General features: G+C 49.2%; 1 protein-coding gene across 8 annotated transcripts in view; it reads left to right on the top strand.

The window, feature by feature from the left end:
• Positions 1–16356, top strand: part of MAP2K5 (mitogen-activated protein kinase kinase 5) — a 223792-nt gene that overhangs the window by 121176 nt on the left and 86260 nt on the right. For all 8 annotated transcript variants that reach the window (XM_084781427.1, XM_084781426.1, XM_084781425.1 and 5 more), the window contains one exon: positions 5497–5568. In XM_084781427.1, coding sequence (XP_084637553.1) covers positions 5497–5568 — 72 coding nt within the window. The remainder of the gene's footprint in view (positions 1–5496; positions 5569–16356) is intronic.

Raw genomic sequence — 16356 nt, 5'->3', positions numbered from 1 at the left:
CTCTTTGGCTTTATGTAACCACTGCAGTATCCCATTTTAGTGCTTTTGGTCTGTTGTTCTGAGTTCCGTGTGGGATTCTATGGCAAGTGTTATCAAATATAGCTCCTGGACATCTGCTTTGTTTGTTCACTTACTTTTTACTTATGTGGGGATGTTGTTGTTGTTGTTGTTGTTGTTGTTGTTGTTGTTGTTGTTCATTTAGTTTTTAGATGTGGTCTCTATGCAGCTCTGGCTGGCCTAGAACTCACAGAGATCTACCTGCCTCTGCCTCCAGGGTGCTGGGATTACAGACATGAGCCACCATGCTCAACCCAGGTGTGGTTCTGCGTGTACTGCTGTCACTGGAATGTGGCAAGCTGTTAGCTGATGGACTGCCTGTGACTTCAGTAGTGCCACAGCAGCAGGTTAAGGAGTTGTACAGTTGTGTGCAGCCTTCTGAGGAAAAGTATTCCTAGGCTGGCCTCTTATAGAAAAATGTTTTCCAGCCCCTGATGTATACCAGTAAAGCACTTACCAAGTGCCCTCAGCTGTGTGAGCAGATCTCCACCGAACATGTTCCATGCTGTGAATCCAAAGGAATCATGGTGAAATTGGAAAGCCACCCCCATATATGATGGCACCACTGCACCACTGAACAAACATGGCATATTGAATCTTTAGTTGTACCAAGCATATACATAGACATTAAGAAGGCTACAGTTTATAGATAGGATGGATGGAATAGGATGTATAGAAGGCACTTTTAAAACATGCTAGATCTTCATCTTGCTAGTATGAAACAAAAAGGCACAGGAGAGAGATTACTGTGCGTAGGCAGAAGGAGAAGGCAGGAACTGCAGCGACAGCTCAGCAGATCAGAGCACATGGGTGATACCAGAGTGTGGATCCACATGCTCATAGCAAGCTAGGCTGCTCTCTCATGCTTGTAGCTCCAGCACTGGGAGGCAGACAGGGAAGTTGCTGGGGCTGAGGCACACATGAGCTCCAAGGAGAGCAGAGTCAACAGAGTAAAGCAGAGAGGGAGAGAGGGAGGCAGCCAGCACCCTTTTCTGGTTTCTATGTTCTGTCCACACACGCGCGCGCGCACACACACACACACACAGTAATCAAATAGAACCTTTTGATGATACGGTTTTAGATAACTGGAAATTTGAAATGTTTCAACGGTGTTTCTCAGATATTATCCCTTGGGATCAGAAAGAGTCCAAATGACTCTGCTTAGCCCCTGTTCTTAGCTCCTGAGGGGCTGCTTTGGAGTTGGTTTTTGTTCCCATGCTCAGGCTGTGGCAGTCCTTGTGGTTGTCTTTACCTGAGCCTAAGCATACCCAGATTACATCTCTAGTGCCTACTTAGATTGCACGGTCCCTTCCATGGTGGCCATCAGAAAAATGCTGATTTTGGCTGGGCACTCCTGTTTGGCACTTCTCTGATGAGCACATTACACATTTTATCCTCACACAGTGGCATGACATATACGTTATTGTTACTGTCACCTTCACTTTACCAAGAACTCCACAATGTGCTAACTATAGCCAGTATCTGAGTCGGCAGGCCACAGGGAGCGGGATAAGTTAAGACACCAGCTTCTTGGTTCTTCAAATAGCATGCTAGGTTCTTTGGAGCAACTCCACTGTTTAAAAAAGAATGCTGGTTTTAAAAGCTTCAAACTCGAGTGGCTGGCCTGAAGGCTCAGTGGTTAGGAGCACTTGCTGCTCTTGCAGAAGAGCAGAGGACTGAGGTTCAGATCCAGCGCCCACATGGGCGCTCGTAACTCTGTAGCTCCAGTTCAGGGGCCCCACACACTCTTCTGACCGCTTCTGACCCCAGGCATGTATATGATACCCATCTATGCATATGTGTATATCAACAAAATAAAATATATATATATATATAAATAAAAACAATAAATCTAGAGAGGGGGGTGGGGTGGAGGAGGGTTCAAACTATCCAGAAAGGGCACACTCACTTTGATGCTGCTGCTCCCAGAAGGAGCCTGAGCGCTGAGCAGAGAGACAGGAGAAGCAGAATAGCAGAACAGAGCGTGAGCAGAGCTGGGCCTGAACCGCTCGGCCTAACCACACGTGAGCGGACCGCACAGCACCATGCTGCGAACGTGCTCTAAAGTGGCCTGCCACCTTAGGACACAGAAAATGTCTCCAGATTTCAAAAGGAACAACAACAAACCTTGCAGGCACTCAAAGAAAACCAGACAGACAAGGCAGCATATAAGGAAGATCCAGAGGGAACAGTGAGAGCACAACAGCCGCTCACAGACTGAGAGTCACACACAGCTCCCAGACACTGTGGGGAGATGGCTCAGTGCTTATAAGCTCCTGCTGCCCCTGCAGAGGCTCCAGGTTTGGTCTGTGTATCTCCATCTCTCACCTCAGATAGCTCACGGCCACCTGTAACTCCAGTTCCCAGACATCTTCTGGCCTCCGTGGGCCCTTGGGCACACACACACACATAAACTCAGGTGTGCGCGCACACACACACACACACACACACACACACACACACACACACACACACATAAATAAAACTTCACCTTTCTTAAAGGCCCCACCATACCTGCTAGTATGTTGGACACAGCGGAGGAAGGATTAGTGAACTGGGAGTTCAGTCTGTAGCAAGGCCCCCTCTGACCCTGCTTGACTACTGTGCTGTGTGGGGACCCGGCCTTGCCCATCTAAAAGTAAGCTCTCACCACTGCAGCACACATGTGCATAGCACGCTAAGCCTGAGTTGTGCGCTCTGGGTTGGTAAACTTTCTCGGCAGCCCCACTAAACAGCAACTCCCTTTTCAGAAGAGAGAAAATATGTACCTTGCTGTCTTCCTGCTCCTGACAGTTTCACCCCAGAGTGTTGTGTTGTAAACAGACAGTCCGGAAATTCGTTAACTAAATATGGGTCCTGGCTAAACGCCCAGTCACAGGCAGTAGCTGGCGGGAGTGGAGTGTGCCAGTTTGAAGATGCTGCCTTGAAGACTGTCTGTAGATTCAGCTTCTTAGGTATGTTCAGACAGGCCAGGATTATCATTATCATTTGGGGGGGGGGGTTGGTTTTCTGTGCTCTTCACTTACCCAGTCAGAGGAGCTCTAGACAAGAGCCGAGTTTTCCTTATCACATTGCTTTCTACACTGTGGACAGCTGTCAGGTGAAGAAGTAATCCCAGCCGGCCTCTCGGCCTTAGCTCTTCTGTCAGCAATACAGTACCTGGCAATAGGCTCTGTCTTCTTCTGTATTGTCCTTGAGGGGAGAGGACGGGACATGCCACTGTGACTGCAGATGTGAGCCAGGCTTTGGGATGTACAGCCTTGGGCTGTCATATCCTGACTCCAAATATCTTGTGCCTACGTCAGTGTCGCAGAGGCCTAAGCCTGCTGTGTGTGTCACAGAGTGGGCCCAGAGCTTGCTGCTGCCTGCGTTTGCTGCTGCTCCTCCACCAATGATCTTGCTCTGCTGTGTGCCTCAAGAATAACTTCTCCATCTAGAGGCTGCCAGGCCTTGTGCCTAAGGAGGTCTCTCACTGCCACCTGATACTGCAAATGTTTTCACTCTTCATATTTTTCCTTTTTAATTTCAGTTCTCTATCTTTCATTTTCAGCCCTCCATTTACATTTATTTTAGTAGCACAGTGGGCAAATGAAGCAAATGTATTTAAGCTCATCATCCAGCCCACCCGGATAGTTTGTAAGCAGAGCTCCACTTCTGTTTGCGTGTTTGTTTTCTCTGAATTCTAGAGAACTGCCACAGCTTGAGAATTCCCATCCAACAGAAAGAAAAACCAGAGAGAGGAAGAGGGCAAAGAGTGGGGAAGAAGACAACATTAGAGTCTCTCTTTAACAAGTCTAGAGGTTGTAGAATGTGCATCATCAGAAGTTCTCTTTTTTGTTGTTGTTTAAATTGTGTGGGGGGTGTATGTGGGTCTCTGTCTCTGTGTGTGTGTCTATGTGTGTGCGTGTGCATATGCTTGTGCCCGCACCTGTGCCACAGCATATGTGGAGGTCAGAAGACAGTTTCTGAGACTGGGTTCTCTCCTTCCACCATGTGGGTTCTGGGGCCTGAACTCCAGTCACCAAGCGTGGAGGCACGTGCTTTCACCTACCGAGTCATTTTGCTGGTCCTCAGTCTAAGATTCTGATGGACACAATAGCTATAGGATATGAAAGGGGTTAAGTTCATGCTTAGAAGCACATGAGTAATCAAGATTCCTTGGCAGCACCTATTTGCTTTATAGCATCGTGTGCCAGTAGTGGCACAGGGTATGAAGGCCTCCCTGTCGGGGAAGTAGACAGGGAACAGGGTGATTACAGTGCAGTGTGACAACGAAAAGGGAAAGTAATGCACACTATTCTGTGTGACTGGATGGATGTATGTGCGAGTGTGTGTGTGTGTGTGTGTGTGTGTGTGTGTGCGTGCGCGTGAGCGTGCACTCGGTAGAGATCAGCGTTGGTTGTCTCCACCTGCTTTTTGTTAAAATGGGGTCTCGCTGAACTTGGAGCTCACCAATGTGACTACACTGGCTGGCACTGTTGATGGCAGCCATGGCGATCATGCTGCTATTCCCATAAATGGCTGGCCAGTTCCACATGAGTACCTCCTGGTACCTGTCAAGCTGATGAGGACTGGATAATGGGGTATGGGTTAGGATCTGAGCCACAATTAGCTCTGTAGCCTTGAGCAACTATTGCACTTTTGTGGGACCTCATTTTTTTTCAATACCATTGTTCATTGCAAACATTTCTGTAAGTGACATGGAAGGACAGACTAAGAGGCCCTACTCAGTGTGTGTGTGTGTGTGTGTGTGTGTGTGTGTGTGTGTGTGTGCGTGTGTGTGTGTGTGTTCAACTATTCCTTGTGAACAGAGTGTACATGCCAGAACTTTCTGGACCAGGCACCTGCCACATGACCCAATGGGAGGGCCCTGAGTCCTATGTGGCATCCTGACTCCTGTCACAAAAGCTGCATGGAACGGAACAGTGACAGGAGGCGAATCTAGGAAGTCTCACTGTGACTGCTCCTTGTACCAGCCTCGGACTCTCCACCTTCCTGTAAAGTTAAAATGATTTCCGGATAAAAGGTTTAAAATAAAACTTAGCCTTAATCTTCAAGATCCTTTTGCCCAAATTTAAGTAAATCAGATACAACTTTACGTAATTCTTCCATCCCCAGTTAAAACCATTGGATTGGAGGGAAATAGACATAGGATCAAGACTTAGGTCATTTGCTACCTTAGTTTCTGCCCACGTTAAGTCACTACCTGGAGCCTTGATTTTCTTGGTCTGTGAACCAGTGATAGTGGTCTTCCTTGTAGGGACTGCTAAAGATTCTGTTACATCTAGAATACATGTATACATACATGTGAAATTGTTTTGCAGAGTGTAAATGCCATGCAGATATTGATGGTTCCCCATGTTAGCTGAGCTCTCATTCAGTGTGTGCTGCCTGGGGTAACTTTCAGCCACTCACAAGCTCCCTCCTGCTTTCTTACAGCCAGAAAGGATTTCAGGAGAACAATACGGAATCCATTCCGACGTGTGGAGCTTAGGAATCTCTTTCATGGAGGTAAGTTGCTGTTTGTTGTCAGTGATAAGTCTATACTAACACATGCCATTGGGTATAACGGAGGCTCAGAGAGAGTAATACAGACCTCCAGTGTGTGAGCTCATGGTTCCGCAGCCCCCGTGTCTGACCCCATATGGCTCTTGGACAGAGTCTGCATTATTCTAGAGCACAGCGGCTCTCACATCGCCTGTGTAAGGCACACCTAAGAACACAGGTTTGCCAACCCCACCCAAGTCCCTGAGAGTGTGCATGGGGGGACTGTTCCCTGGGGGCCCTTCTGCATGCTCTGGGGCCCTGCTTTCAGAAAGATGATTCCATAACAGCACAGTCTGGTAGCAGTCCTGGAATGTGCATGTGTGCCATCCAAAGGGGATTGTTTGAAAAGGTCAGCTATAGTCATGCGGCTATGGATGGAGATATAGGTATATTATTGTGTGTGTGTGTGTGTGTGTGTGTGTGTGTGTGTATAATTTATGTGTGTGTGTATATGTTATATATCGTTTTCTTTTTTAAAGAAAAAAACTTACCTTATTCTAATAAAAGATATGTGCATGTGTGGAGTAGGTGATGTGATGTAGGGCATGTGCATGTGCTATAATTTTACATCTTTATTCTTTATTGCTGTATTTAGAATGGATTTTTTTTTCCTCTGTGAGCCAGGTGCAGTCCCATTAGAACACCATGCTAAGAAATAGCCTTGCATTAGAGAGACCCCTGGCTCACTGGAATTGCATTCCTAGACAGCTGAGCACTCACCAGGGCTTTACGAGCAGCTTCTCAATTCCATCAAGAAAGCCTTTTTAAAAAACAGAAACAAGTTTAAATAACACCACAGATCAAGTTTCCATCACAATCCTATCGCTTTTGTTTGGTCAAATACATTTACTACGATCTTTGTAACGCATGAATGCCATTGTATTTGGAAGGAAATAGCTTCAGATGCAGCTCACCTGCACAGCAGGAAGAATGCCAAAATCAAATGTTCAATGTTTATTAAACCATATTCTTCTGCCTTTTCCTGAAAGGTGATCTAAGAGGAACTGTAGAGTGTGCACAGCAGCTGAGAGGCTGGAGTTAGTGGGTAGACAGCAGGATCCGGAGGCCTTGTTCTTTTATTAGCCTGTTTCAGAGTGAACTAACTCTGACCTGTGGGACTCGGGCTTTGCTAGTAAGGAATTTCCCTTTGGTGTTTTAAATCATTCTCATTGGTTGTGTTTTATAAATGACCAGATACAGTACAGAACAATTGAGAGGTCACATGGTTCAGAATCCCATGTTGGGGACAGAAGACCCAGGTTGTAGTTCTAGCTTTGGTAGTAGTTTCCTAGGTGACCCTGGGCCAACCCCCAGTCCCCACTGGGCTCAGTTCCCTCTCTGTACAATAGTGAGGTCTGAGCCCTGCGGCACGCTGGCATTCTACAGCTCTGCTGCTGCTGTCTTTCCTGTGTTTCTAGCAGCAGCAGCAGCGACAGAGTGCACCTCACCTGTTGGACGCATGGGAACATTGTTTAGAGGGCTGGGGAGGTGGCTCAGGTGGTAGCGTAATTGCATAGTGTGCATGAAGCCCTAGCTTTCGTGCCACCGTGGCATACAACTGTGATCCCAACATTTAGGGATGGAAGCAGGAGGATCAGAAGTTCAAGATCGTCCTCAGATGCGTAGTAAGTTGGAAGCCAGTCTGGCCTACATGATAGCATCCTTTAAAAAAAAATACTGATAAAAATGCATAACCAGCTGGGCAGTGGTGGTGGTGCACACCTTTAATCCCAGCTCTTGGGAGGCAGAGGAAGACAGATCTCTCTGAGTTTGAGGCCAGCCTGGTCTACAGAGTGAGCTCCAGGGCAGCCAGGGCTACACAGAGAAACTCTGTCTTGAAAAACCAAAAGGGGGGGAGGGGGGAGGAAGAAGGAAGGAAAAGAGGAAAAGGAAAGGAAAGGCAGGGCATAACCAGGCTAGTGTGAAGAAGGTCGTGAGTTATATCGATTGATTGTTCCTCCTTCTTAATACCTTCCTTGACTAGAGTGGAGCTATCAAGGAAAGGTCTGGGAAAAATTAAATCAGAGAGATAGCCAGGGGCTAGGTCACATATGGCCAAGCTCAGGCCTCCAGATGTAAGTGGTCTGACTTCAGTTTGCAGTGGATCACAGAGTGCTCTGTGGAGCGTGACTAGAAGGGCAGGCGTGGAAGCAAGAGGCTCAGTTGATGTAGGTGGAAAGATTGGTAGATTCCCCATCAGTGTAACCTATTGAACTGTGTATCCATCAGTAACTTTCCAGGCCCTGGGAATATGAAGCCTAAGAGGCTCCCCCATCTTAGTGGGGGAGATGGCCAGTGTGTTCATTCCTCCTGGAGGCAAATTAGTGCATAATCCCATAGCACTGAAGGAAACAGACTGCGTTTGCAAGACTGAGGAGAAGTGGGCATAGGGAACTATGTGAGAAAAGCCAGCTTTGAGTGTGAGGAGGAGTGTGAGGAGGAGTGTGAGGAGGAGTGTGGGGAGGAGTGTGAGGAGGAGTGTGGGGAGGAGTGTGGGGAGGAGTGTGGGGAGGAGTGTGGGGAGGAGTGTGGGGAAGTGAGAGCAGGTGAGGGCCTGAAAGGGCTGGGCTCTTCCAGTGAGTTGCCGGGCAGGCTGTGCAGTGACGTCTGCTTACGGCAGTCAAGTGGAACAGGATACTTACTTAACTAAGGGTCATCTGAGAATATAGGGTCGCTGTCCCTGCCTCTTAGAGCTTCTGGCCCACCAGGCAAGAGCGTGACATGTGACCAACTTAAGCAGTGGAGTGAAAGTCACTAGAGAATACTCCAATACAGCCCCTGGCACACATTTCATGCCAAATTTATTCAGGGCCTGTGGTAAAGAAGTGCGTGATACAGGGGAAGGAGGATTTGAGGCTACACATGAGTCGTTGTGGTGGTTCAAGTGTAAGAATTACAGGAAAGCCCCAAGCTCCTCTGTCCTTAGGTTAATGTGAGGAAATGCCATCCATTAGGTCAAAATAAGAGCTCGAAGGCTGAGGCTCCTCTTTCTTTTTACCAGAATGTAGTTGGTATAAGTGTGATAAATACACATACCTGTAATCCAGCATTCAAGACTACGGCAGGAGGATCATGAGTTCAAAGCCATCCTGAGCTACGTTAAGGGCGGGGGAGGAGGGCAGGGCTGGGGGATTGAGTCAGTAAAGCGCTTTCTACCCAGGCGCATGGACCAGTCCCCAGCACCCAGGTGCATGGACCTGCGCCCAGTCCAGCACCCACAGAAATACATGTGGTGAACCCAGTGCTGAGGAAGCAGAGACAAGTAGCCCTGGGGTTGCTGGCCAGCCAGCCTAGCCGAATCATGAAGTTTAAGCATGTTCCTCAAAGCTGACCTCCACTCACACATACACACTACTTCATATACACACACAAACACACAGTAGGTAGAAGTGCATTCTGCATCCTAAAATCTGGGGAACAAATTTCATCCTGAACCACAATTAGTACTTTGAAAGCTTTGCCTCTGCTCTTACTTTTTTTGTTTGTTTGTTTTGTTTTTTTCTTTGGGAGTTTTTCTTAGCTGTCCTGGACTCACTTTGTAGACCAGGCTGGCCTCGAACTCACAGAAATCCACCTGCCTCTGCCTTCCAAGTGCTGAGATTAAAGGCGTGCGCCACCACACCCAACCTCTGCTCTCACTTTTAAAACAACTCTGTGTATACTCAAAGAAAGAAGCCTCCATTTGCTCATTTATCAGTTTTCACTGGCATAAATGGCATGTAGGCTTAGCCACAGAACCAGGAAGAGCCTGCCTCTGGTAGAGAAGAAAGACACTAGAACCCTGAAGTGACAGGCCTTGAAGGCCTCATGGGGAGCTGGGGGATGACAAAGGGTTGACATCTGAGTGGAGCAGCCTTGAAGGGAGCTTGCCACTGGGAGAAGGAGGGACAAACTGACAATCAGTCCCGCTCTGAAGTGGACTACTCTAAACCCTGGAGGAGGGATTAAGATGGCACTGCAGGAAGCTGAGGTCTCCCAGCAGTCTCCTGGCATGTGGGCACATCTTTCTCAGGGCGTTTTCAGCAGACCAGTTAGTTCATCATCATAGTGGATCTGTGGTGAAGAAAAACAATGAACAGCAGAAGAGGAAATGGGGCAAGAGTTTCCCAGAATCACCCAAGACAACCAGACAGATGGGAGTGCTTCCTGTGTCTCCTCTCTGAGGCTCATCCTTGGCAGCTCCTTCCTGTGTCGCTTCCCTGCTAATGTGCTGTCATGGTCCCCATAGGGAGTTGTAGCGACACCTCTCCCCTCACTCTTTCATAAAAGATAATGCTACATGCCACTAAAGTGTGCGGATAAAAAGAATCACAGACAGCCTCACTTCTGCCTTAAGCAAAGAACCTTTAATATCAGACTATCTTTTATCTGCCCCCATCTCCTCTCAGGCCCGCAGCCCTCTGCTCCTGGGATAAAGTGGGTCTCCTGTAGATGTTGTCAGCTGCATGAAATATTTGGAGATTGCAAAGTAGCACAGAGATTGAAATGAGACTATTCAACCTTAATTGTGGACTGTGGCGTCTTGCGTTGGGGGATTTGGCCCCTTTCTCTGCTGTGTGCCTATGGCTTTCCACACAGATCTTTAAATGTGGCTCCCCTCCTGTGCATTGGTTATGAAGCCAAATAAAAGAGGTCTCCGTGTGGGGTTTGTGTGGGCTCACTTTGTAGGGGAGGACAAACCCCACATGGATGCGAGTCCTCCTTTAAAACACACCAAGAGTCAGTGTGGGGACACAAAGGGTAAAGGAGAGGGCAGAGGTGTGAGACCAGCAAGGCTGCAGATCTGGAGCTGTGACGAGCTGGAAGGTTCCTCCCACTGCAGAAGGAAGTTTCTGGGCCCAGTGACCCAGTGAGTTTTTAGACTTGGTCACCTGCTGCTGCTGTTCAGCACTTCAGGACTCAGCTTTAGGATGAAGCTAGCTTGGCCTGCCAAAACAGGGGCTCTGCTTTCACCAGCTCTGAAGGATTTTTGCATAATCTTTAGGGTAGTGATGCCAAAAACACATTGGAGTGGCTTCTTGATTTCATAAGCAATGCATTCCTTACCTAGTCTCACAGGGTGGCTGAGGAGAGGCTACTCCCTTGATTTTTCACTAATTAATTATTCTTTATATTATGCCATTTGAGTCAAAACATAAATCTGTAAAGGGGAGGTAAACAGCCATTGTTCAAATAGTCTTCTTAGAGGGGAACACAGGTCAGTGCACCCCCTTCTCTACCTTGTGTGCCCAGCATGGGGCATGAGTGTTAAGAAGGAACCAGGGCCTGGTGTGGAGGAGCCCAGTACTCCAGAGGTGGAGGCAGGAGGATCTTAAGTTACATAGTAAGACCCATCTCTAAAAAACAGACAAGGGGCTGCTGGGACGGCCCAATGGGTAAAGGCACCTGCTCTACAAGTCTGATGGCCTGAGTGTAACCCCTGGAACCTACCTAAAGGTGCAAGAATCTCAAAGTTGTCTTCTGATCTCTGATACACTCGGCGTGGCCCACATGTGCTCCCTCACACACTTCACACATACACATGCACACACACACACACACACACACACACACACACACACATACATACTAGGTGTGTGTTGTGTGGGGAGAGGTGTTAAAGGCTGAGCATTGTAGAGCACACCTTTAATCCCAGCACTGAGGAGGCAGACGTATCTGATCTTGTCTATCCAGTGGAGCTTCAGACCAGCCAGGGTACATAGTGTAAATTTGTCTCAATAAATAAATAAACCATTTTTAAAACTGAAAATGAAGTACACAAAACAAACAAATGCTCCCTTTGGAAAGGCACCAGGCCCATGGGGCTCTGCTTAGGGACTCTGGGGAGGGCTCTCATGAACCCTACTGAGGTTGGTGAGGAGCAGGAGCGGTCTCCCCACAGACTTCTCCACAGGAGACAGACCGCAAATCTGTCTCCAGCCCACGCTTGCTCTTTTCACTTTGTCCCCGCTCTTGCTGCCTTTGTTTGCAGCTTCCCTCCTGTCTCCTGAGTCTGAGGCGCAGAGCAGGCTGGCTCGACATGCTTGGTTAATTGGTGTGTCACCGGGTCCTGCGAGGCTCCTCTTGAGCACCAGCGCTGCTGTATTGAAGTGCTTTGAATGATGTGTTAAACAGTGAAAGCAAGGACCACAGCTCAGCACTGTCTCCAGATGGGCAGGGAGCACACCCCGAGAGGACACGAGGGCGTTGTCTTCAAAGTCACTGTTTGCACAGAGTTTTCTTAAGTTGGTTGGTTGGTTGGTTGGTTGGTTGGGTTTTTTTTTTTTTTTTTTTTTTTTGCAACTTGGTTTGGGGGTGGGGATTTGGGGGGGTTGTTTTATGGGGGTTTTGCTTGTTTTTGTTTCTTGTAGTGCTAGGGATGGCATTCCGGGACTCCCATAGGGTACATGTTCTGCCACTGAGCTGTGCCCCAGCCCTTTCTCAAAGTTTAGAATTACCTTTACTAAAGTAAATCCATGCAGTATGACACTCTTCTGTCATATGAGCACCATTTTCCTTAGTCTGCCCAAGATATACTATGCATCCTTCGTGATGCTGACCCTGGTCTCGGCAGCTGAGAGTGCCCTGTTCTTCTGACCGTCATCTGCATCTGGCTTGTGACATGTGCATTTCCTACTTTCATAGTTGAATAATTCATACAGAATTCAGATCTGATTCCCTCCTGACCTACATCACCCAGTGCCACTCCAGTACCCGGGAGTACTCAGTACTCCACTCCAGCACCTGGGAATACTCAGTACTCCACTCCAGCACCCGGGAGTACTCAGTACTCTACCCCAGCACCCAGGAGTACTCAGTACTCCAGTCACTCCAGCACCCAAGGGTACTCAGTACTCCAGTACTCAGGAGTCTTTTAGTTCAGTCTTTCCAACTTTTCTAACAGCTTTAAAGAGTTTCTGAAAACAAAGGCCAGACTTTAGGTCTGATGGAGCCTTTGACAGAATCATGTTTGTGGCAGGTCACTTGTCACTTGCACATAAAGAAATGATTTCTCTTTGCCAACGCAGCAGATCCAGATTCAGAGTATAGGGTCTACCCTCTCCTTAGACGGAAACAGCATCTGAAGTGCTCACAAAACGAGCCAGTTTGCCCGGAGAGCAGCAGACCACAGGCGTTAGTTTCCACTCAGCTCAAGAGCTACTGAAAATAAAATGAAAGCATGGTCCCGTGAAAACACAACACAAAGGAAGACAGTGTCAGCACAAAGCCACAGCTCTCATCTTAAAGCCATAAGCAACAGTTGATTCTGGAGCTGTTTCAAGTGACCATGACCCAGGAACACAGATTCCGTATGTCCTAAATTCCACATTCCCGTATGGAAGCAGTCTTGAGAAGTTTTCTAGTTTTAAGAACTAAGAAAGTCACAAATCAGGGCAAGTTTAGCTTCCAGTGGTGCCTCAGAGAGGACAGTGGTGCCCCAGAGAGGACAGTGGTGCCCAGAGAGGACAGTGGTGCCCCAGAGAGGACAGTGGTGCCCCAGAGAGGACAGTGGTGCCCCAGAGAGGACAGTGGTGCCCCAGAGAGGACAGTGGTGCCCCAGAGAGGACAGTGGTGCCCCAGAGAGGACAGTGGTGCCCGAGAGAGGACAGTGGTGCCTCAGAGAGGACAGTGGTGCCCCAGAAGAGGACAGTGGTGCCCCAGAGAGGACAGTGGTGCCCCAGAGAGGACAGTGGTGCCCAGAGAGGACAGTGGTGCCCAGAGAGGACAGTGGTGCCCAGAGAGGACAGTGGTGCCCAGAGAGAACAGTGGTGCCCCAGAAGAGGACAGTGGTGCCCCAGAGAGGACAGTGGTGCCCGAGAGAGGACAGTGGTGCCCGAGAGAGGACAGTGGTGCCCAGAGAGGACAGTGGTGCCCAGAGAGAACAGTGGTGCCCCAGAGAGGACAGTGGTGCCCCAGAGAGGACAGTGGTGCCCCAGAGAGGACAGTGGTGCCCCAGAGAGGACAGTGGTGCCCGAGAGAGGACAGTGGTGCCTCAGAGAGGACAGTGGTGCCCCAGAAGAGGACAGTGGTGCCCCAGAGAGGACAGTGGTGCCCCAGAGAGGACAGTGGTGCCCCAGAGAGGACAGTGGTGCCCCAGAGAGGACAGTGGTGCCCGAGAGAGGACAGTGGTGCCTCTGGTGCCCCAGAAGAGGACAGTGGTGCCTCAGAGAGGACAGTGGTGCCCCAGAGAGGACAGTGGTGCCCCAGAGAGGACAGTGGTGCCCCAGAGAGGACAGTGGTGCCCCAGAGAGGACAGTGGTGCCCCAGAGAGGACAGTGGTGCCCCAGAGAGGACAGTGGTGCCTCAGAGAGGACAGTGGTGCCTCAGAGAGGACAGTGGTGCCCCAGAAGAGGACAGTGGTGCCTCAGAGAGGACAGTGGTGCCTCAGAGAGGACAGTGGTGCCTCAGAGAGGACAGTGGTGCCTCAGAGAGGACAGTGGTGCCCCAGAGAGGACAGTGGTGCCCAGAGAGGACAGTGGTGCCCAGAGAGGACAGTGGTGCCCAGAGAGGACAGTGGTGCCTCAGAGAGGACAGTGGTGCCCCAGAAGAGGACAGTGGTGCCTCAGAGAGGACAGTGGTGCCTCAGAGAGGACAGTGGTGCCCCAGAGAGGACAGTGGTGCCCAGAGAGGACAGTGGTGCCCCAGAGAGACAGTCACAGAGAGCTGGGACGCTTTCTAACGGCCCAAGCTGCTGCCTGGTCGATGACGGTTTCAGCTTCGCGGCTGGCAGAAGCTAGAGCTGCTAAGTGAGTAGGTTCTAAAAGCTTCGTACTTATTAGTCCCAGAGTGTTAGTTCAGACACAGAGGTGGGCGGAGGAGGGCTGGTGCAGGGGACTAGAACTAGCCCAAGATAAGGTGATTAGACTCTGGGCCTGGGACATTCCAGTCTCTCCACAGTGCTGAACTTCTAGTCAGTCTCTGCAGACGCAGCATCTTCCCAGAAGTTCTATTCACAGTAGCCGCCACCAGATTTTCAATGTGATGAAACAGATGTTTGTTTGTTTTGACACAGGGTTTCTCTGTGTAGCTTAGTTGTCCTGGAATTCGCTGTGTAGACCAGACTACCCTCGAACTCAACTCAGTGAGATCTGCCTGCCTCTGCCTCTCTAGCACTGGGATCACAGGCGTGCGCCACCGTGCCCAGCTTCAAATACTTTTCTAATAGATAGATCCCAATAATCTTTCTACTCAATGATGGAATTGTCCCTGAGGACATTTAAGAAAGATTTAAATGGCCACTTGACTCAGAAGACATTCTTCATGGAGGAGAGCAGTGTGCGCGTAGATCAAACACAGTCATTTTTGTGCATTGCTTCGCTCAGCTAGCAGGCCCCGTGACCATCACTGGTCTCTGTGAGCCAAACTACAAAATCTTGCTTCTGTGGAACCCACAGTTTAAAGAAGGATGCTTGGCAACTGTAACTTCCCAGACAGAAGTCCTGGGGATGGTGTAAAGAGCTAGTGGCATGAGATTACTTGCTGAGTAGAGATGTGAAAGGATGCAAGGAAACCAGTCATCTGTGGCTCATGTCCCACAAGACTGACAAAGCAGGGAACTGTAGCTCAACTTAGAGAAACCGCAGGCAAGGCCCACTGCTCCTAGAATCCTCTCCCTCCTCAGTCCAGTGACCTAGGGATACCTTCCCAATCCTGGTCTCAATCCTGCAGGCCATCTTACGTACTTCAACTCTGATCTCCAAGGAACTCCCACATGTCTACCACACCTACCTAGGAAGTTCATTCACAGCCCCTATCTTTTACTTAGAAACTAGAGCATTGCTGTTGTTTAACTAAGGAAGGAAAGACTGTAGAACCCGATGACTCGTGCCCCTAGGACTGAGGAAGCCACTCCAGAAGTGGCATGTGCCCACCAGGTCCCCACACAGTTCACACCATGAGCTCCTGTGGAACTGAGACGTTCAGGTATGGGGGTCTGCTCTTCTTTCCTCTTTAGAGCTATTGATAGCCCTCTGCTCAGTGACATTCTAACGAGAAGGGTGACACACATCTCTTTCACGTGTGCCGATAGCTAAGGAAGTGTTTGATACTTGTCACCTGTGTAAGCTCTGCCTGGAGTAATGGGAAATAACGAGAAATTAGTGATCAGTGCTCTACTTTGTAAGTATCAAATCTCCCATCTTGCAAGTGAGGAAACTAAGATCCAGAGAAACTGAAGGGCTTTTCCAGAAGGCTAAATGGCTGTACCATGCTGCATAGAGCAGCCAGCTCCTGCCTCCCAGATGACATGTGCTGCTCTTGTCGAGCTACGGGGCAGACAGTGAATGAGCAGGACATTATGTGAAGGCCGAGGCACAATGGCTGTGCGCCTAATCAACACTGTTTCCCAGTATCACTCTGCAGTGCCCTTGTGGCAGATCTGTCGCACAACACTTTGCAGAGTGCCAGTTCTCTCCCAGAAACTAAGGCCTAGTTGACTTTTTTCGAAATTAACCTAGTCTCTGATACAGCTGAGGTAGGAGTTCAGTGTGCTCATCTGCCCAGTGCTGCCCTGCATTGGCACTAAGAGTCCAGCCTCTGCCCTGGGAGCTCCTGGCTGGAAAGCTGCGCTGATGAGAGGGAAGGCTGCCATCAAAGTCCAGGAGGATTGCATTTACCCATCACTGCTTAACAAGCCCTTAAAATGACATTTATTTACTCAGGATCCTGTGGGGCAGGAGTCCTAGCAGGGGTCAGCCATCCCTTTCAGCATGAAGGGCCTCAGGAGCTTGTCTTTGGGTAGTGTTTAGAATGGGGGTTCCACCAGCGTGTGTG

The sequence above is a fragment of the Acomys minous genome (genome assembly GCF_964271855.1).
Source record: "Acomys minous genome assembly, chromosome: 5".
NCBI lineage: Eukaryota > Metazoa > Chordata > Mammalia > Rodentia > Muridae > Acomys > Acomys minous.
This window is presented reverse-complemented; position numbering and strand designations above follow the sequence as displayed.